The sequence below is a fragment of the Ahaetulla prasina genome, chromosome 1, assembly GCF_028640845.1.
Source record: "Ahaetulla prasina isolate Xishuangbanna chromosome 1, ASM2864084v1, whole genome shotgun sequence".
NCBI lineage: Eukaryota > Metazoa > Chordata > Lepidosauria > Squamata > Colubridae > Ahaetulla > Ahaetulla prasina.
The window spans coordinates 114,296,323-114,314,209 of NC_080539.1; the positions used below are offsets into that span (position 1 = coordinate 114,296,323).

Here is a 17,887-nt window from a genome sequence, read left to right on the forward strand (position 1 = left end):
GGGAGGTTTTGTGGTTAAACAAGCCACAAAAAATGCATTATAAAGGATCTTAAAAGAGTTGCTTAGGTGAGACGGCCAGCCATGCAAAATAAATAAATAAATAAATAAATAAAAACAGAAGTACAATTAAGAATAACTTTAATGCGCCCCCCTCCCTTTTGGCACCAGGGATCAGTTTTGTGGAAGACAATTTTTCCACAGACTGGGGGGAGGGGAGGGAGGACATGATTTCGACTTTGCTCACTCTTCCACTGCTCAATTTCAGCTCTGTGGTCCAATTCCTAACAGGCCAGAGACTGATATGGTCTTGGGGTTGGGCACCCCTGCTTTAATGCATCCACCAAATTGCCGCAGCAAACCATCAAAACAGACACATACCCCACTGAACTAAGCCAATAGATACTCCAGCCAAATAACTGCACACAATATCTGAGCCCCCATGTCATTCATACTTTCTAGACTGGTCCCGAGGATGCCTGACAATATTGTACAATATGAGGAATATGGTGTTTGCAGAATCAGTGAAAAAAAAAAAAGAAGAAACATCTGGAAGGGATTTGGGGGATTTCCAGTATTCTGTGTACAGAAATTCAGAAGTGTGGAAAAATGAAGCAAAACGCGTTCTATAAGGCTTTTCTATTCTGTTATATTTCTGCCGAAACTGCTCAATGAGAGCAACTAAAGTAGACCCTAGTACTGAATATTACATGGATCACTAATATGGCAGGAGTCAAGCTACTATCTTGTGCAGCCTTCTCAGAAGTTTGTTCTACTTACACAGAAAGAAACAAGCAATTTGGTTTCAAACTTCATATTTAGTATTCAGGTATAATAGAACTTGTTAACTATTTATAATAATCATCTCATTCTAAAACTCTTTTATACACATGGAATAAAAGGGCTTTTTGGATAGGTTTCTAACCCTCTCTATCAAGAATGAGAAATAGCAACCTTAAGTAATATTGTTGGTGGCTTCCAGCCATCCTTACTCAGGTTGAGAGATTTAGAGGAATGCTCCAAATAACTAACAGAGCATGCAGGAAGAAAGATTTCACTACCATGAACTGTTTTTAACTGCTATACTACTTGCAGGCAAAAACTGGAAGTAACACAACATTCACTTACCCTAAAGCGTACTCGCATAATAGTCTGCAATAATCAGAATGAGAGCTAGTAATTAATAGCAGAATCTTTCCACTCTCCTTCAATCTTCTTAACCATTTTTTGACAGAATCAGGACAAGACTGTATATATTTTCCTGGGTTGCTTTTCACTTCAGGAAAATACATTCCGCAGTTTTCTGAAAGGTAGAAAGAAAGATTATGGTCAAATATTTATTTATTTATTGAATTTATATAGCTGCCGATTCACCCACGGCGACTCAAAGCGGCTTACAGAATATAAAACCTCATTTAAAACAATAAAACTAATAAAAAGAATAAAATAAATTAATATCATATCATATAACAAAATCATACCCGCCCCGGTGACAGCCGATCAGAGGAGACATTTAATGGGCTACATCCAGCTCTGGGTTCCTCAGGCCCGCTGGCAGAACCAAGTCTTCAGCGCCTTCTGGAAGAGTGTTAGAGTGGGGGCCAATGGTGGGTTGCTACTAGTTCTCCCCGGTTTGGGAGAGCTGGTAGCAGAAATGTTGATCTGAGAGCGAACCGGTTCGCTCCGACCTTCAGCTGGGCCCTCCTGCCTGCCCCTGCACTATACCTACCTTTATTCCTTTGTTTTTAGCCCAGCTGAAAGGTGTGGCAGTGCTGATTGCGATGCCTCAGCTCTTCAGCAATTCAATGTGCTTGTGTGCGAGCAAAGAGGGCATGTGCGCGCTGATTGCGCGCAAAGCATGTGCGCAAAGTGAACCGGTGGTAACACTGGTTAGAACACACCACTGGTGGGGCCGTTCTAATCTCTGGGGGAATGATGTTCCAGAGAGAGGGAGCCACCACAGAGAAGGCCCTTCTTCTGGGTCCCATCTAGGGACCCAGAAGAAGGTCCTTCCTAGGGTATCTCCCTAGGGGAAGAAACCCGCAAATTCCCTGCCTCCCTGTTTTTGAATATGCCACATGTTTGACCCATCAATGTCCAAGAATCTGTTTTTAGCATTTGTCTCAGAACTCATTGCATTCAAACACCACTCAATTTTAAAAATGCTTAAGTTTTTAAAAAGCAGCTGATAGATTTCCTTTGGGAAAGGTATTGAAAGGGAGCTGCCATAAATATTCTAGTGGGCAGATGGAATTTGCATAACTGAGCATTCCTGGTTTGTGACCTATTAAAGAATGCTAAAAAGAGCATGGGAATGGAATTTCAATCCACAGTTTATACCTGGAAAAACTATATTGCTGGTCACAACTATAAAATCATTAATATATTTTCTTTAGCAAATTGAATTTAATATAGACACAGCCTCAACATTCCCTGGATATTGCTCTGTTCCTCCAGAAACTTTCTAATTAGAACAAGAACTGGAATTTCCTTAGCTATTTCTTAACTAAGAGAAACCAGCTACTGTATGGAAGCCCTGAGGTGAACAAGAACACCTAATCTATCAGACGTATGTTCTTGTACCTGCAGATTCTCAATTCTAATTCTAAAAGAAATATTTTAGAATCTTAGAGAGTATAAACAGTAGGCTCTACCAGTTCCATTGCTGGCTAGGCAATGCAACGTTTATATGTCTTATACTGTAAGTGAAAATCAACAGATGCCTGACTAGGTGGCTCAATGGCTAAGACAGTGAGCTTGTCGATCAGAAAGGTCGGCAGTTCGAATCCCTAATACAGGTCTCCTGCATAAGCAGCGGATTGGACTAGATGATCTCCAAGATCCTGTTCTGTTTCCCTTCCCCCAATACTCCCAGCAAAGAGTCCGTCAGAGGCCTTCCTTTTTTTTTTCCCTTTTATTTACATAGATACATGTCCTGGCCACGTCTACCCACGGGCCTGCCAAGTTTCTGGAGATAACGAGGAAATTATAGATAAGGCCAGAATTACTCACGAATATATTCTTTCCTCCATTGAAATAGTTAGCTCGCGCCAATTCATTAGCTCGCCAACTCATTACTTTGTCCAAGACAAAAACCAGGAAGTCCGCCTCCTATTTATAGTCTCTGCAGATGTCACTGCATGACAATTATGACTTGGCTTTGTCCCAACTCTTCCGCTGCTGCGCACGCGATCAAGCCTTCGTGACCTTGCATCGCTCCAAAACTGTTCTTGGGCGTTGCCAAATCAGAAGGAGGCTCCATGGAATCAGGCTGTGCCGGCCCTCCCATCCCTTTGAGTGGGTGCCAGGGAGGAAAGGGCTCAAGAGAAGCAGGGCTGGCCAGGTCTTCTCCCTCACTTTCTGAATCATCCGAGTCCAGGAGTCCGGGTCCAGGAACCTGGGTCACAACACTATCCCTCACCGCAGGGCCCTTCCCCCGGGGCTGACGATCGGGATGCGCTCGGGCTGGGTTCTGCCCATGGAAGGCCTGCACCAGGTCAGGGGCATGAACGCCGGAGGCATCTACCCAGGAGAAATCAGTCCCGTATCCCTTCCACGCGATCAAATATTGGAAACGACCCTTCAGCCAGCGGAGTCTCGTCGCTGTGGACTTCAGATTCCTCCGATCCGTCCTCGGCGACAGTGACGGGTGCTGTTGGGCACCGAAGGGGACTCGGTGTGGCCTCAGGAACCAGAAGGGACCGGTGAAAACGGGTGGATCCGCATGGATCGTGGCAGGGTCAGTCGGTAGGCTACCGGGTTGATGACTGCCTCGACAGGAACGGGCCGATGAATCGGTGGTCCAACTTCTTTACCGGGCGGTCGGACGGGAGGTGTTTGGTGGAGAGCCACACCGGTCTCCAACTGCCAGCGGGGCGTTGCCCGTCGGGAGCGGTCGGCGGACCGTTTGTAGTCCTCCTTTGCCCGATTCAGCTGCTGGCGTACCAACTGTTGGACCGCATGCAATTCCGTCAGGAAGGTCTGCGTTCGGGAACAGGAGAGTCCGGTGGTGCCAGAGGAAGAGCGCGGATGGTACCCACATTGGCAAAGAACGGGTCATCTGAGTAGAGGTGTGCTGAGAGTTGTTAAAAGCAAACTCCGCCAGGGACAGGTAGTCGGCCCAGTTGTCCTGTTGCTGGTTGATGAAACGGAGATACTGTTCCAGTATACCGATGACCTTCTCTGTACCCCGTCGGTCTCCGGATGGTGCGATGGCGACAGACATACCTGCACCTCCAACGCGGCCATCAGGCTCTTCCAGAAGCGGGCTGTGAACTGAACTCCAGCGGTCCGAAACCACCCTGTCCGGTAGACCATGGAGGCGGAAGATGTGCTGCAGAAAGAGGCGGGCCGTTTTGCGGCTGTGGGCAGTCAGCGGCATGGGATGAAGTGTGCCATCTTGGTGAGCATGTCCACCACCACCAGCACCGTGGTGAACCCAGAGGACGGCGGCAGGTCTGTCAGGAAATCCATAGAGATCGCCCCAGGGTCTGTCGGGTGTCGGCAAGGGTTGGAGGAGCCGGGAGGGGCCCCGTGGCGGTCTTGGCTTGCCGGCACGGTACGCAGGATGTCACGTAGGCATGTATATCATGCCGCACTGGGCCACCAAAGGTCCGTGTCACCAGGTGGAGGGTCTTGAAGAACCCAAAATGTCCTGCTGCAGGGTTGTCGTGGCACTGGGTCATGGCGAGGGCTCGGAGTGGTCCTGTGGGCACATATAATCGCCCCGAAACTTGAGTAAGTCCTCCTCCAAGGTCTAAGGGGTCGCGGGGCCCACCTCCGCTCTCCTTTGCTGCGACCAGGCGTCCTGGCGCTGCGCCTCGCACCTGGGCCCGCAAGTCCACTGGCTCCCGTGCTGCGGCCAAGGCTTCTGCCGGCAGCACTGTCCGTGGAGGAAGGGGGTCCTTGGCGCAGAGGTACTCTGGCTTGCGGGACAGGGCATCCGCCCTCCGGTTGTGACCGCTGGGAATGTAGGTCACGCGGAAGTTGAACCGGGCAAAAAACAACGACCACCGGATCTGCCGCTGGTCCAACTTCCGAGCTGTGGTGAGGTGCTCGAGATTCCGATGGTCCGTTCGGACCTCCACCTGATGTCGGGCCCCCTCCAGATGGTGTCGCCAAGCCTCGAATGCAGCCTTGATAGCCAGCAACTCTTTTTCCCAGATAGTGTAGTTGCGCTCGGAAGGTTGAGTTTCCGGGAGTAGTAGCGCAGGGAAAAGTGTGCCACCATTCGCCGGAGCCTGTAGCAGCACCGCTCCCAGAGCCACATTGGACGCGTCCGTTTCCACCACAAAAGGCGGGCGGGTCGGGATGCCTCAGGACGGGTTCCGTGACGAAGGCTTTCTTGAGGGCTGTGAATGCTTCTTGCTGCGGGGACCCCACGGAATGCAACCTTCTTCCTGAGGAGCTGGGTAAGTGGAGCTGTCAGTGTGGCGAAGCCGGGATGAAGGTCCGGTAGTAGTTGGCGAAGCCCAGTAGGCGCTGAACATCCTTCACCCGACGAGGGCTTCCCAGCTACACAAAGCTTCTACTTTACATGGGTCCATGGCTATGCCCTCGGGCGAGATGATATGCCGAGGAATTCTATGGAAGTCCGGAAGAAGACGCATTTCTCAGCCGCATTGAGTTGTTGCTCCATAGCGTTGCAGAACCAGACTGACGTGTCGAAGGTGGCTTTCCTGGACCGAGTAAATCAGGATGTCGTCAGGTAGATAACCACGAACCGATCCAACATGTCTCGGAACACGTCGTTCATGAAGTGCTGAAAAACGGCGGGAGCATTGGTCAACCCAAATGGCATGACAGTGTATTCGTAGTGTCCGTATCGGGTGCCGAATGCCGTCTTCCATTCGTCTCCTTCTCGCATCCGCACCAGGTTGTAGGCCCCCCGGAGATCGAGCTTGGTGAAGATCGTGGCCTCCGCAACCTTTCCAGTAGCTCCGGGATGAGCGGCAGGGGTAGCGATTCCGCACCGTAATGGCGTTTAGCCGCGGTAATCACAGCATAGGCGCAAGTCCCTGTCTTCTTCTTCACAAAGAGGACCGGGGCCGAGAGAGGGACTTTGAAGGCGGATGAACCCTCGGGCCAGGTTTTTGTCCAGGAAGTCCCTGAGCGCGGCCAACTCGGGCACCGACAGGGAATACAGGCGTCCCACAGGCAGTGGTGCGTTGGGCAGAAGGTCCACGGGGCAATCGTAGGGCCGATGCGGGGGTAGTCGGTCCGCCTCCTTCTCACTGAACACGTCGGCGAAGTCCGTCAGCGCAGGAGGCAAGGTGATGGCAGCGGTGGGGCGTTCTGGCCGGCACAGGTGTGGCGGATGTGATCGACGCACTGCAGACTCGGGAAAGAGATGGTGTTCGCGACCAGGCCACCTGAGGATCGTGGGTCCGGCCAGGCCATCCCAAGGACCACAGGAAAATGAAGGTCCGCCGTGACATAAAACTGGATCGCCTCCTCATGGTCCCCAATAGCCAGGCGCAAAGGCTGGGTGGCGAATTTAATGGGGCGGACACCAGTTCTCGCCCATCAATTGTCTCTACCGCATCGGAGGGTCCACGGAACCACGGGACCGCAAACTGGGTCACAAAGGCCTGGTCCATAAAGTTTGTTGTGGCCCTGAGTCCACCAGCGCATGCGCCTGGAGCCCGTCCGACTGGTTCCCCAACCATATCCGTGTGTCCAGAATCAGATGCCGAGGGGCCCAGAGTCTACTTCCATAGCGTCCAGTGGGGGCTTAGTACGTGCCCGACCTAGGGTTTCCCAGTCGGGCCTGCTCCGCTTCCCGATTGGTCACGCTGTGATTCGGGGACGGCGTCGTGCCCGCCGCTTTCTGGGGCAAGAAGCGGCGAAGTGGCGGGCTCCCACAGTACAGGCACAATCCCCTTGGCGCCTCGGTTCCGCTCCTGGGCTGTTAGGCGAGGTCTGGCGCTCCCAACTCCATGGGCTCTTCATGGCGGTTACAAAGCGTGGGCGACCCTGGGTGCTGGTGGTGCAGGAAGTGGGGTGCAGATGTCGACGGAGGGTCCCGGGGTGCGACGGACGGCCGCCGTTGCAGACGGGCATCGAGGCGGAGACAAAGGGGCACCAAGTTGTCGAGGGTCCGCGGCGCCTCCACGCGGGCCAGCTCGTCTTGCAATTCCTCTGAGAGTCCCTCCTGGAACGCGGCCACCAGCGCTGCATCATTCCAGTCAGAGTCCTGGCACAAAAGACGAAATTCGCGATGTACTCCTGCAGGCGTTTCCCTTGACTGAGTCCCTTAAGGCGCCTGGTTGCCGTCAGCATTGGACCGGGGCCCTCATACATGGTGCGTAGGTGCTGCCAAAAACGCTGTTGGTCCGCCAGCAGGGGGCTGTCCTGGAGCAAGAGGGGCGTGGCCCATCGAGCAGCCGAGCGGAAGAAGGTTAATCACGAAGGCCACCTTAGCCCGGTCGTCTGGGAAATCCTCTGGCCTCATAGCCATGTAGAGCTGGCACTGTCCCAAGAAGGTCGGGAACATCTCAGGCTGCCCAGAAAACTTATCCGGCACGGTTATCGGGCACTGCGGCGAGGAGGAGGTGGGAGGATGGGGGGCTGCAGGCACATTCCTGGCAGCAAGTTGGCCTGCCAAGTGAGCCACTTGCTGCTGGAGCTGTTGATTAGCTGCTTGTAGCTGCTCTAACTGCTGCTGTACCTGCTGCTGATCCATCTTTGGTGGAAGATGTTTTAGTCAGGTCTTGGACAAAATGTTCTGTTTCCTTCCCCAATACTCCCAGCAAAGAGTCCGTCAGAGGCCTTCCTTTTTTCCTTTTATTTACATAGATACATGTCCTGGCCACGTCTACCCACGGGCCTGCCAAGTTTCTGGAGATAACGAGGAAATTATAGATAAGGCCAGAATTACTCACGAATATATTCTTCCTCCATTGAAATAGTTAGCTCGCCAATTCATTAGCTCGCGCCAACTCATTACTTTGTCCAAGACAAAAAACCAGGAAGTCCCGCCTCCTATTTATAGTCTCTGCAGATGTCACTGCATGACAATTATGACTTGGCTTTGTCCCAACTCTTCCGCTGCTGCGCACGGCGATTACGTCTACGTGACCTTGCATCGCTCCAAAACTGTTCTTGGGGCGTTGCCAAATCAGAAGGAGGCTCCATGGAATCAGGCTGTGCCGGCCCCTCCCCATCCCTTTGAGTGGGTGCCAGGGAGGGAAAGGGCTCAAGAGAAGCAGGGCTGGCCAGGTCTTCTCCCTCACTTTCTGAATCATCCGAGTCCAGGAGTCCGGGTCCAGGAACCTGGGTCACAACAGATCCCTTCCAACTCTGTTACTGTTAGATCATTAGCAGAATTTTACATGCTTCAAGCGGGATACAGGAAATTGAGATATAAACACTTCCATTTCAGAAAATGCTAGAACAATGACTTTTCACAGGCCTCTGCTGCCTGTCTCCCAGGATTTATTGCTTCCTGTTCCTGTGTGGAACCCCATGTGAGTTGACTTTTGAATTTGGGTTCTAGGAATCTCTTAATTGAAATGTTACTTCCATCTTTCCAAATTCTTTAATCTGAGTCTTGCAGGGTGATTCGCTTCATCATATCTAAGTACTCCGTAAGGCAGACTCTGCCCAGTACAGAACAGGAAGTATGAATAATTTTACAACTCTTCCTCAAAGCTGAGTGCTAAAAATGAATGTTTTGACTGGACTTTAATTAACAAATTTCTTAAACAATATCATAAAAAAGGCAAAATTTCAGTATCCAGCAAGCAAAAGTTCACATGAAATAGAATGATGAATACAGCAATTCGTATTGTCTGATCAGGTACTTGAATTACACTTGGGCAGAATTTCCAACAGTTACTAAAGATACACACTCCTGACTGCAACTTGCAAACCAAATCAGTTAATATTTCTATACAGATTCATCTTTCCCACTAAATATCTGTGGTCGGGTTTCCTGAACCAATTAAAAAATTTGAGACATTACTTTTCTGTGTGGAATGTACGCAATTCTTTTCTGATCAAAACCAAAATAAAGATTTAATCTTTGTTAATCTTCAACTATTATATGAGAAGGAACAAATGATACTTAAAACTGTAATATTAGATGGTAACAATATGAGCTTGGCAGATGCCTTAAAACAGCACCTGGATTTAAAGCACTAACTTCAACATGACAAAATTGCTTGCATCCCAAAGCATTAAATGTTATGCTATGAACCTTAATTGAACCAGATTTGGGATAAAGTTTCTTTGGCTAGTCCCTTCTGTTTTGTGATTTAACATTTCTATTCGGTTATAAGATAAAATAATATACAAAACATGAAAGTAAATAGGAAAATGATGGGGAGGGAGAAGGGGAAGAAAAGTGAGGGAGCATAAGAGAAAAAGAAACACTGACACCTGACTCTCTCTGTTGCAGTAAAATAAGGCATTAACATCAAATCACAACTTTTTGCTTTTTCCTAATAATATGAATAATATAGATCTTTTCTATAAAGATCTATCAATCTAATCTGTAAAACCCAAAATCAAAGTTTCATTCTTTTCCACTTCAAGCACGAAGTTCAGAAGCAGTCCCCGTGTGGAAACAAAAGCATTTATAGTCTTCTCTTTAATCAAAATAGTCAATTTTGCCATTTCAGCCATTTGACTAGTCCCTTCTAATCAGTGGTGGGATTCTAACGGTTCTACCCAGTCCGAAGGGGGCAGAAGGGGTAGCGGAGGGGGTGGAAGGCTCCATCTACCCACCTAGACGTCATCACGGATGCTCTGTGCATGCACAGAGGTGGCGCACATGCTCACATTTGCGAACCGGTAGTGAAGGAAAATGAATGCCACTACTGCTTCTAATGGATTTGAATACTAGCTCATTAGAAAACTACTTAATTTTGATAAGGAGATCATGATAAAATTCAAAGAATTTATCACTAATTTTTGGGAGTACCATTGAAGTGCTAACTCTCATTGTACTGAAGCAAATCAAAACGGTATTCTGTAAGTAGAACAGAGGTCAGGAGGATTAGATTTGATTCTCCAGAGAGAATCTAAAGACACTTAATTCCTAAAATGAGTCCTATCAGCTGTGGAAAAGGAACATAATAATCTAAGAAGGTTGCATTTTGCTCTTAAACCCTTGGCTCCTTTCCCCATATTGTGAGAAAACTTATTTTTTTCAAGTGATAAAAGAGGAAAATTCAAGAGTTTTCATCTTAATTATATTTGATTTTGTTTACACTGAATCACATTTAAATGAAATGTTGAAATACTTGTATTAGCTCCATCTATTAGCTGGGGAATAGAATTTGCAGCACTATTCAAACTCCAAAACCAGTCCTCACCCTGATTAAAGTTCAGCATTCCTACATATAAAGAATTGGTCACCATGGGAGAGAAATCTAGAAAATCGTCAGTCGAAAAAACCCAGAAACGAATCTTTACTTTACAAGTGGGAAACATTTGAAAAGGGGGGCAGATTATGCTTGTTGTTTTACTTTATGATACTTGTTCTGTCTTGTTCATAATTCATAGATGAAATGATAGATTGATGGTGGACTTAGAATAGAATAGAATTTATTGGCCAAGTGTGATTGGACACACAAGGAATTTGTCTTGGTGTATATGCTCTCAGTGCACAACTTTACGATGAAATGTTTAGGAATATGCAAATTTTTTTTTTTCATGAAATGTTTATGAATAATACCTCTTCCTCTTCTAGTCTATCTTTCTTGTTAACCTACCAGTTTCTTGTATGCTGGAAACTTTTTAATTGAGTGAATTCTAATTCAAATACGGTGCAAAATGGCAGGACAGTTTTTCAAAATCCAAATATAGTCCTATGAGTTCTAATAACAATGAAACCACTGTTTCTTTACCAGAAAGGACATTATAGCTTTATCTGAAAATAAAATTACTATCCAGTATAATCTGCCTACTATTTATTTTGGAAACCTATAACTTGATGAAAATAATCAAATGTATTAAAGTATGCATGCTTTTTGAAAAAAGGCTTGTCTTAAAACTTATTTTTGGAGATTTCTGTAAGCTACTCAAAAAGTAAATTAACATGTTTGTACTGGGATGTAATTTTTTTTACTTTCTTTTAATTTGGTATTTCTAATAGACTGAAGCCTAAGATAAGAGGCATAATACAATGAAGAACTATTTCAAAAACCTAGTTAGTCTGGCCTTGGAAAATGCTTAATTAAAATTAAGCATCCAAAGTAAATATTGGGAGGCTCTAGTAGAAGTTCTTTACATTGTAGAAAAAGATGGACATAAAATATGACATTTAATGAAAAACTAAACATTACTATAAACAAACAAACAAGAGACATATCAACTTCTGGTTTAGTTTATAATCATACATTCTAGATAGGATTGGTTTTTTAGCAACTGCAACTAGTCCAAATTATGTTAATATTTTGACTAGCTTTGAAAGAAAACAGAGTATATAACATTGTTCTTGCATCAGTTGCTAGTAAGTTTGCTTTTGGGTGAAAATAATAGCACTGGTTATTGCCTTTACATTCCTAAGTATTTGGAATCACTTTATTCCACATAAATCTGTCTGAGTCATACAACTGGGAAGCTTTTCCCCTGAATTGCAAGTGTCCATATGACCTTCTTTTTTTCTTTTTTAAAATAAAACTATCTGTGAACTGCATTATTCCTGATTGATTGTCTCAATCTTCCAGTACCGCCTACATTTTTCTAACATTTTTTTGCCAGATTGATCCATTTAGCTCAGTTTTTTTGAAACTTGATAACCAGTTTGGTCTAATGGTTAAGGCACCATGCTACAAATTGGGATACTGTAAGTTCTAGTCCTTATTTAGGTACAAAGCCAGCTAGGTGACCTACGGTATTCCAGTATTTGAGGGGCTGTCACAAAGAAGAGGGGTCAGCTTATTTTCCAAAGCATCAGAGGGCAGGACAAGAAATAGTGGATAAAAACTAAACAAGGAGAGAAGCAACCTAGAATTAAGAAGAAACTTTCTAACAGTGAGAACAATTAACCAGTGTGCCCTCAGAAGTTGTGGGTGCTTCACCACTGGATGTTTTTAAGAAGGGACTGGACAGCCACTTGTCTGAAGTAGTACAGGGTCTCCTGCTTGAGCAAGAGGTTTGACTAGAAGACCTCAAAGCTCCCTTCGACCTCTATTCTATTTGAAGACATTCTAAAACTTTGGGCTAGTCACTATCTCTTAGCCCTAAGAAGAAAGCAATGGCAAACAGCTTCTGAAATCTTGACAAGAAAACAGCAGGGACTTATCCAGACAGTTGCCAGGAGCCAAAAAACAAACTCAAGAGGCAATAATTATTTATTTATTCTCAAACTTGGCAACTTTAAGATGTGTGGACTTAAGTCCCAGAATTCCTCAGCCACTTTGCACATGAATTTTGATAGAAAAAATATATTTTGTGTAGAAAAGATTTGTGTGCATGCAAAGGAATGTTCACAATACATTATTTTTAGGGAAAGCTACCTATCTATTTATAAAATAGTTTAAGTGCTTTGGAAAGAAACATTATAAATCTGATTCCAACGAAGCCCACAGATGATTCCTATTTACCGTGCAGCACGACTTTTCCATATCATTCAGCTCCCTTTGGAAAAAGTTACCTCATGTCTGAAGGCACTGGCCAGGCCAAGAGTCTGACTGTCACAACAGGAGGAGGAAGAAGCACAAATGAAAAAAGGCAAAGCCAGAGTTCTCGGCAGCGCTGGCTGCAAGAGCCACAGTGGTTGCCAATAGCTCTGCAATAGGAAATAGGGAACATCTGGCAGATGCTTCAAACTGGGCACTTGCACAATCGCAGCAAAAATGAGTAAGCACTAAAGGCTGACTGCCTCCGATATGTTGCAAATTTTCCTTTGCTCAGATATTTGTCTGGTGGGTGGACGTTTATATCGTTTTCATTCTAGGCCTGGAAACCAAATGCCAGTGAATGCATCCCTCTATTTCACTTTTTCATTCTATCTCTACTATTTATAACTTCTAGGAGATGTAACAAAATAAGGAGCAGCAACAAAAACTTGGTATTTGGCAATTACAGGAAACATTTTATACTAAATGGGATGTAACTCAAGTCAAAGAACTAGGGATAGCTTTAGAAAGAGAAAATCTGAGAAGGGAAAGTGAGGGGTTGGGGAAAGGGACAGAGACAATATTTTTGCAAATATGTTGATCTATTCAGATGCTTCAAGAACATTTTTTACCATGGGAATTTTAAAAACTATCATTACCCTTTGCAAAAACAAACCACCACCAAACAATAAAATAACAACAGCAAAAAGGAAACCCACTCAAATTCTTCCCGGCTTTAAATACTTTCTTTGGCATTTACCTCTTTCCCTTGCTGGAACTTATATATATAGCACTAGCACTAGCACTTAAGACTTACATACCACTTCACAGTGCTTTACAGCCCTCTCTAAGTGGTTTAACAGAAAGTCAGCATATTGCCCCCAATAATCTGGGTCCTCATTTTACTCACCTCAGTAGGATGGAAGGCTGAGTCAACCTTGAGCCTGGCGAGATTCGATCTGCCAAACTGCTGGCAGCCGGTGATCAGCAGAAGTAGCCTGCAGTACTGCACTCTAACCTCTGCACCACCCCGGCTCTTATAATTGTATTATATTATTACAACTCTCGTCATGACCTTTATCTGGGTAAAACAGCGCACCCCAGGGCAACAATTTCTGAACCAAGGTACTTCAGATCCCAAATCTGGGAGCCATGACTCCCAAGGGAATGAAATCTGAGAAAGTTGTGGCTGCTTCAGTGCAACTGGCTGATTCTGCAGTCATGTGATCTTCAATTTCAATGTTCTGTGATACTTCCTAGCCAATCTCACAATCTTTCGCTCCTTCCCCCCTGCCTTGCAGTAGCCCTGCCTGCTGGGAAAGGAAGTGAAGGGCAGGGCAGGGCAGGGCAGGGGAGGGGAGAGGAGAGAGGAAGGAAGGAAGGAAGGAAGGAAGGAAGGAAGGAAGGAAGGAAGGAAGGAAGGATGGATCAGGGAGATAGCAGATCCCTCTTGCATACCTCCGTGCACCATTCTTGACCTGCATGACTTCTGTGGCATCTCTTGCACATCCCATGCACCTTCCCCAATTTGCACCACTCCCGCATGCTTTCCCCACCCCATGCGGAAGTTCTTGGACACTCTTCCGCAGCCTTCCTGACCAACCCTGCCCCCATGGACCCTGCCTGCATGGTACCTCTTAAATGACTGCTAACTACCTGTATTCCTTTCAGATTTTTCAGTTAATGGTACAAAATCAGCCTGAACTGGTCTACTACTTGGTTTTTCCGTCTGAATTTGCTCCTTGGTTATATATAAAGAAAGATGTTAAACATTTGAATGACTTGCCAGGGGAAAAATAGTTCAAGGAAAGATTTTTTCCAAAATATAAGCAAAACTGTTATTCATGCACCAATAGTTGAAATATTTACTGCTATGATTTGGTAACTTTTAAACATTCCATAATACTGTTCACCAAATGTCTTAATCTCTTGAGGCTAAGATTTCTGTGGAGAACTTAAATCTTCAGCAACAAAACCAGAAACTATATTGGCTGTGCAAATTTTTCTTGGCTTATCTGGTAAGTGATCACAGATTTGAAAAACATTATGTAGCAGAAATACAAATACCATCCACCATATATACTGTAAAATATTACCGCTAACCTTCATTTTTTAAACAATTACTAATTTATACGATTGTGTATTTGCACTGACAATCATTTCTGAAATGGATATTAAACAAAAACAGCCTATTAATTTTACTTTTTTCATTATGCTCATAAAGAACTTTATAATTATCAACTTTTAACATGAGATCTGAGATATTGGGGCAGCTACTTTTTTCCAAGAATTTACTTATAATAATTATTTTTTTCTTTCCAGATATTTTGGCTGCATTAAGGCATAACAACATTCCTCAGTGTATCTGATTGCTCTCTTACCTCCTTCACACAAGTGGAGGGATTTGAGATTTCTATAAAACTATGATATGACACTAGCCCCAAACTGCTAATTAATATTTCAAATTGTCTTCTCTCACTTCAACCACGTGACTCTGGGTGGCTTGCAATTCTGAAACTATAAAACAATTAAAACAATAAGCTGAAACTAAAAACAGTAACAATAAAAACAGCCAGAAAATGAAGCCGCCGAAATAGACAACCAACAGTAAAGCAACAAATAGTGCTTTTAACACATTCAGAGCCCTAGGTACGAGTTCATAGCCAAGTTTTTAGAGCCTTGCAAAAGGGCAACAAAGTTGGGGCCTTTCTAATTTCCAAGGAGGGAATATTGCACAAAGCAGGGGCTACAGCAGAGAAGACCCATATTTCAGTTCTGCTGGTCGATACCTTTGGCTGATGGGATCTGCAACCTGCCCAATCTTACAGTATAAGGCTGCCTATCTTATATAATGAGCCTAGGCAGCTCACAATTAATAAAAATAAGAATAACAGCTAAGCCATCGAAGATGCCTGACCAAACATTCCCAGCTCAGCCCCCATCCTAGCCAATACATGGGGTAAGAACCAGGTCTTTGAGAGCTTCTGGAATGCTAAAAGTGTAGGGATCCAAGTCAGGTGGGAGTTCCCTATAGTGACACCTGGAAACACAGCAATGTAAACTCCTAGTCGGCATGGGTGACCACTGGGTCTGGTGTTGGTGGTAATGCAGGGCAAATGTTAACATGTTTGAATCATAATACAAATAATGTAACTTAAATTGTTGGATCAGATGTTGCAAATGTTGCAGATCAGATGCAAATAAATGACAAATTATATGAGCACATCATTTGCACAATGTTATTAGGATGCATATCAGAAGTGGGTTTCAGCAGGTTCTGACCAGTTCTGGAGAACCAGCAATGGAAATTTTGAGTAGTTCGGAGAACCGGTAGTAAAAATTCTGACTGGCCCCAACCCTATCTATTCTCTGCCTCCCAAGTCCCAGCTGATCGGGAGGAAATGGGGATTTTACAGTATCCTTCCCCTGCCATGCCCACCAAGCCATGCCCACCAAGCCATGCCACGCCCACCAAGCCACACTCACAGAACCGATAGTAAAAAATTCTGAAACCCACCACTGATGCATATGTCAAATATTTTAACATTGCTGTAGCTTACTACAGATGTCTATGCCAACCAGTTGCATCTGTAAAACTGGCAGTGCATTCATGGACCATGTCTTACTGCTATGTAACGACTCCGGCAGTGCTATTGGATCCTAAGGTTGGAGTTAAAATGCAGTTCTGTAAAGGATTGATTATTTTCTAATAGCATCACAAACATCCTTGTGCCCGCAAGACCAATTCTATACCACTAAAACCCATTTCAATAGTTTCTTAACAAACATTAAGGGAGCATTAAAATCAGCACAGGTGGTCCTCTATTTATGATCATTTGATCAGTGATTGTTTGAAGATATGACGGTACTGAATGAATGGTGGTTACAACTGCATTGTAACCATTTCAATAGTTTCTTAACAAACATTAAGGGAGCATTAAAATCAGCACAGGTGGTCCTCTATGATCATTTGATCAGTGATTGTTTGAAGATATGACGGTACTGAATGAATGGTGGTTACAACTGCTATTCCAGCAACTCTGTGGTCATGTGATTGCAGTCTAGGAGCACGTATGACTGGTGGCAGTGCCCATAATCACATATTCACCTTTTTCCCTGCTGGCTTCCCCAGAGAGTCAATAGGGAAGCCGGCAGGAAAGGTCACAAATCACTGGATTAAATCTGTCCCATATGTTCCCCCTTCCAGCCTCTCTGCACATATGCTGCCCCAACCAATCATGTACTCTTGTCCACCTTCTCTTAGTGTTGCTGCATCTTAGACCCTCATACAGTCCTGCGTGCCCTCCCTGAGCCTTGCCACAGCCTGCTCAGATCCTTGTGCACCCTCCTCAAACCTCGCTGTGCCTCCCTCTCACCCCCTCCCCAAGGCTTGATTGCATCTTTGCATACCCACCTTCCTTGCGCCCTTGAATACCCCCCACCAAGGATGTCACATGCTCACATCCTTGTGCACCCTACATTTGGCAGCAGCCACTAACCTGTCTGCCGGACTGCTTGTGACTTGCCTGGCACCTGCAACTTTCTACCAGCTTCCACTTGACCTGGTTTTGGGAAGCCAGCAGGAAGTTGCCTTGGTTAACGATCATGGGATTCAGTTAACAAAGGCAACTGGGATTGCTTAGTGATGGAAATTCATATCCCAATTGCCATTGTAAGTTGAAGACTACCTGTATACTGCTATGTCTCTATGGAAAAATAGGATTTTAAATGCCGAAGAAGCTTACAAAACGCTACTGATTATACACATCTTAAAATAATACAGTGAAGGAAAACAGAGATTGAGCTTTATTTTTCTTCTTTTTTCAGGAAAGGATTTGTGGCAACACAGTCTTTGCCTAGTGAATCAATGAAGTTGAGCAATTGTAGCCTTGTTGGAATGTAAGGACAGCAAACGGATACAAAATACTAAAAAACTGCAACTCGCTGAATTCCCAGGGTGTTGCAAAATACTGCCAGGTTAATGTACCATAAATGCAGAACAGTTTACAATGAAAACGAAATGAAATGCTTATTATCAAAAGCGGAACAAAAGGATTGCTTTTCGCAACACTCATCTGCATTTCAAACAGTTGCTGATGTTGTCCATTGTACTTCCTGCACAATCCATTTGGTCCCATTTCCCCCCTTCTCTACTTCTGTTTGAAGGTTTGCCTTTTAGTAACATTAGAGCAGATGGAAAATGGAGCTAAATCTCTCAGGCTGTTGAGCTTGTTTATGACATAAGGCTTTCCGCATTAGTTGAGAAAAGGACAATTGAAAATCATTAAGAAAAAAATGCATTCCTTCACAAGTTTATTCTT

The 17,887-nt window shown here is 45.0% G+C and overlaps 1 protein-coding gene across 2 annotated transcripts in view; it reads right to left on the reverse strand.

Annotated features, from left to right (window-relative positions):
• The window catches only part of NT5DC1 (5'-nucleotidase domain containing 1), a 112,625-nt gene that overhangs the window by 20,631 nt on the left and 74,107 nt on the right, over positions 1-17,887 (reverse strand). For both annotated transcript variants that reach the window (XM_058173602.1, XM_058173594.1), the window contains exon 7: positions 1,126-1,300. In XM_058173602.1, the coding sequence (XP_058029585.1) occupies positions 1,126-1,300 (175 nt within the window). The remainder of the gene's footprint in view (positions 1-1,125; positions 1,301-17,887) is intronic.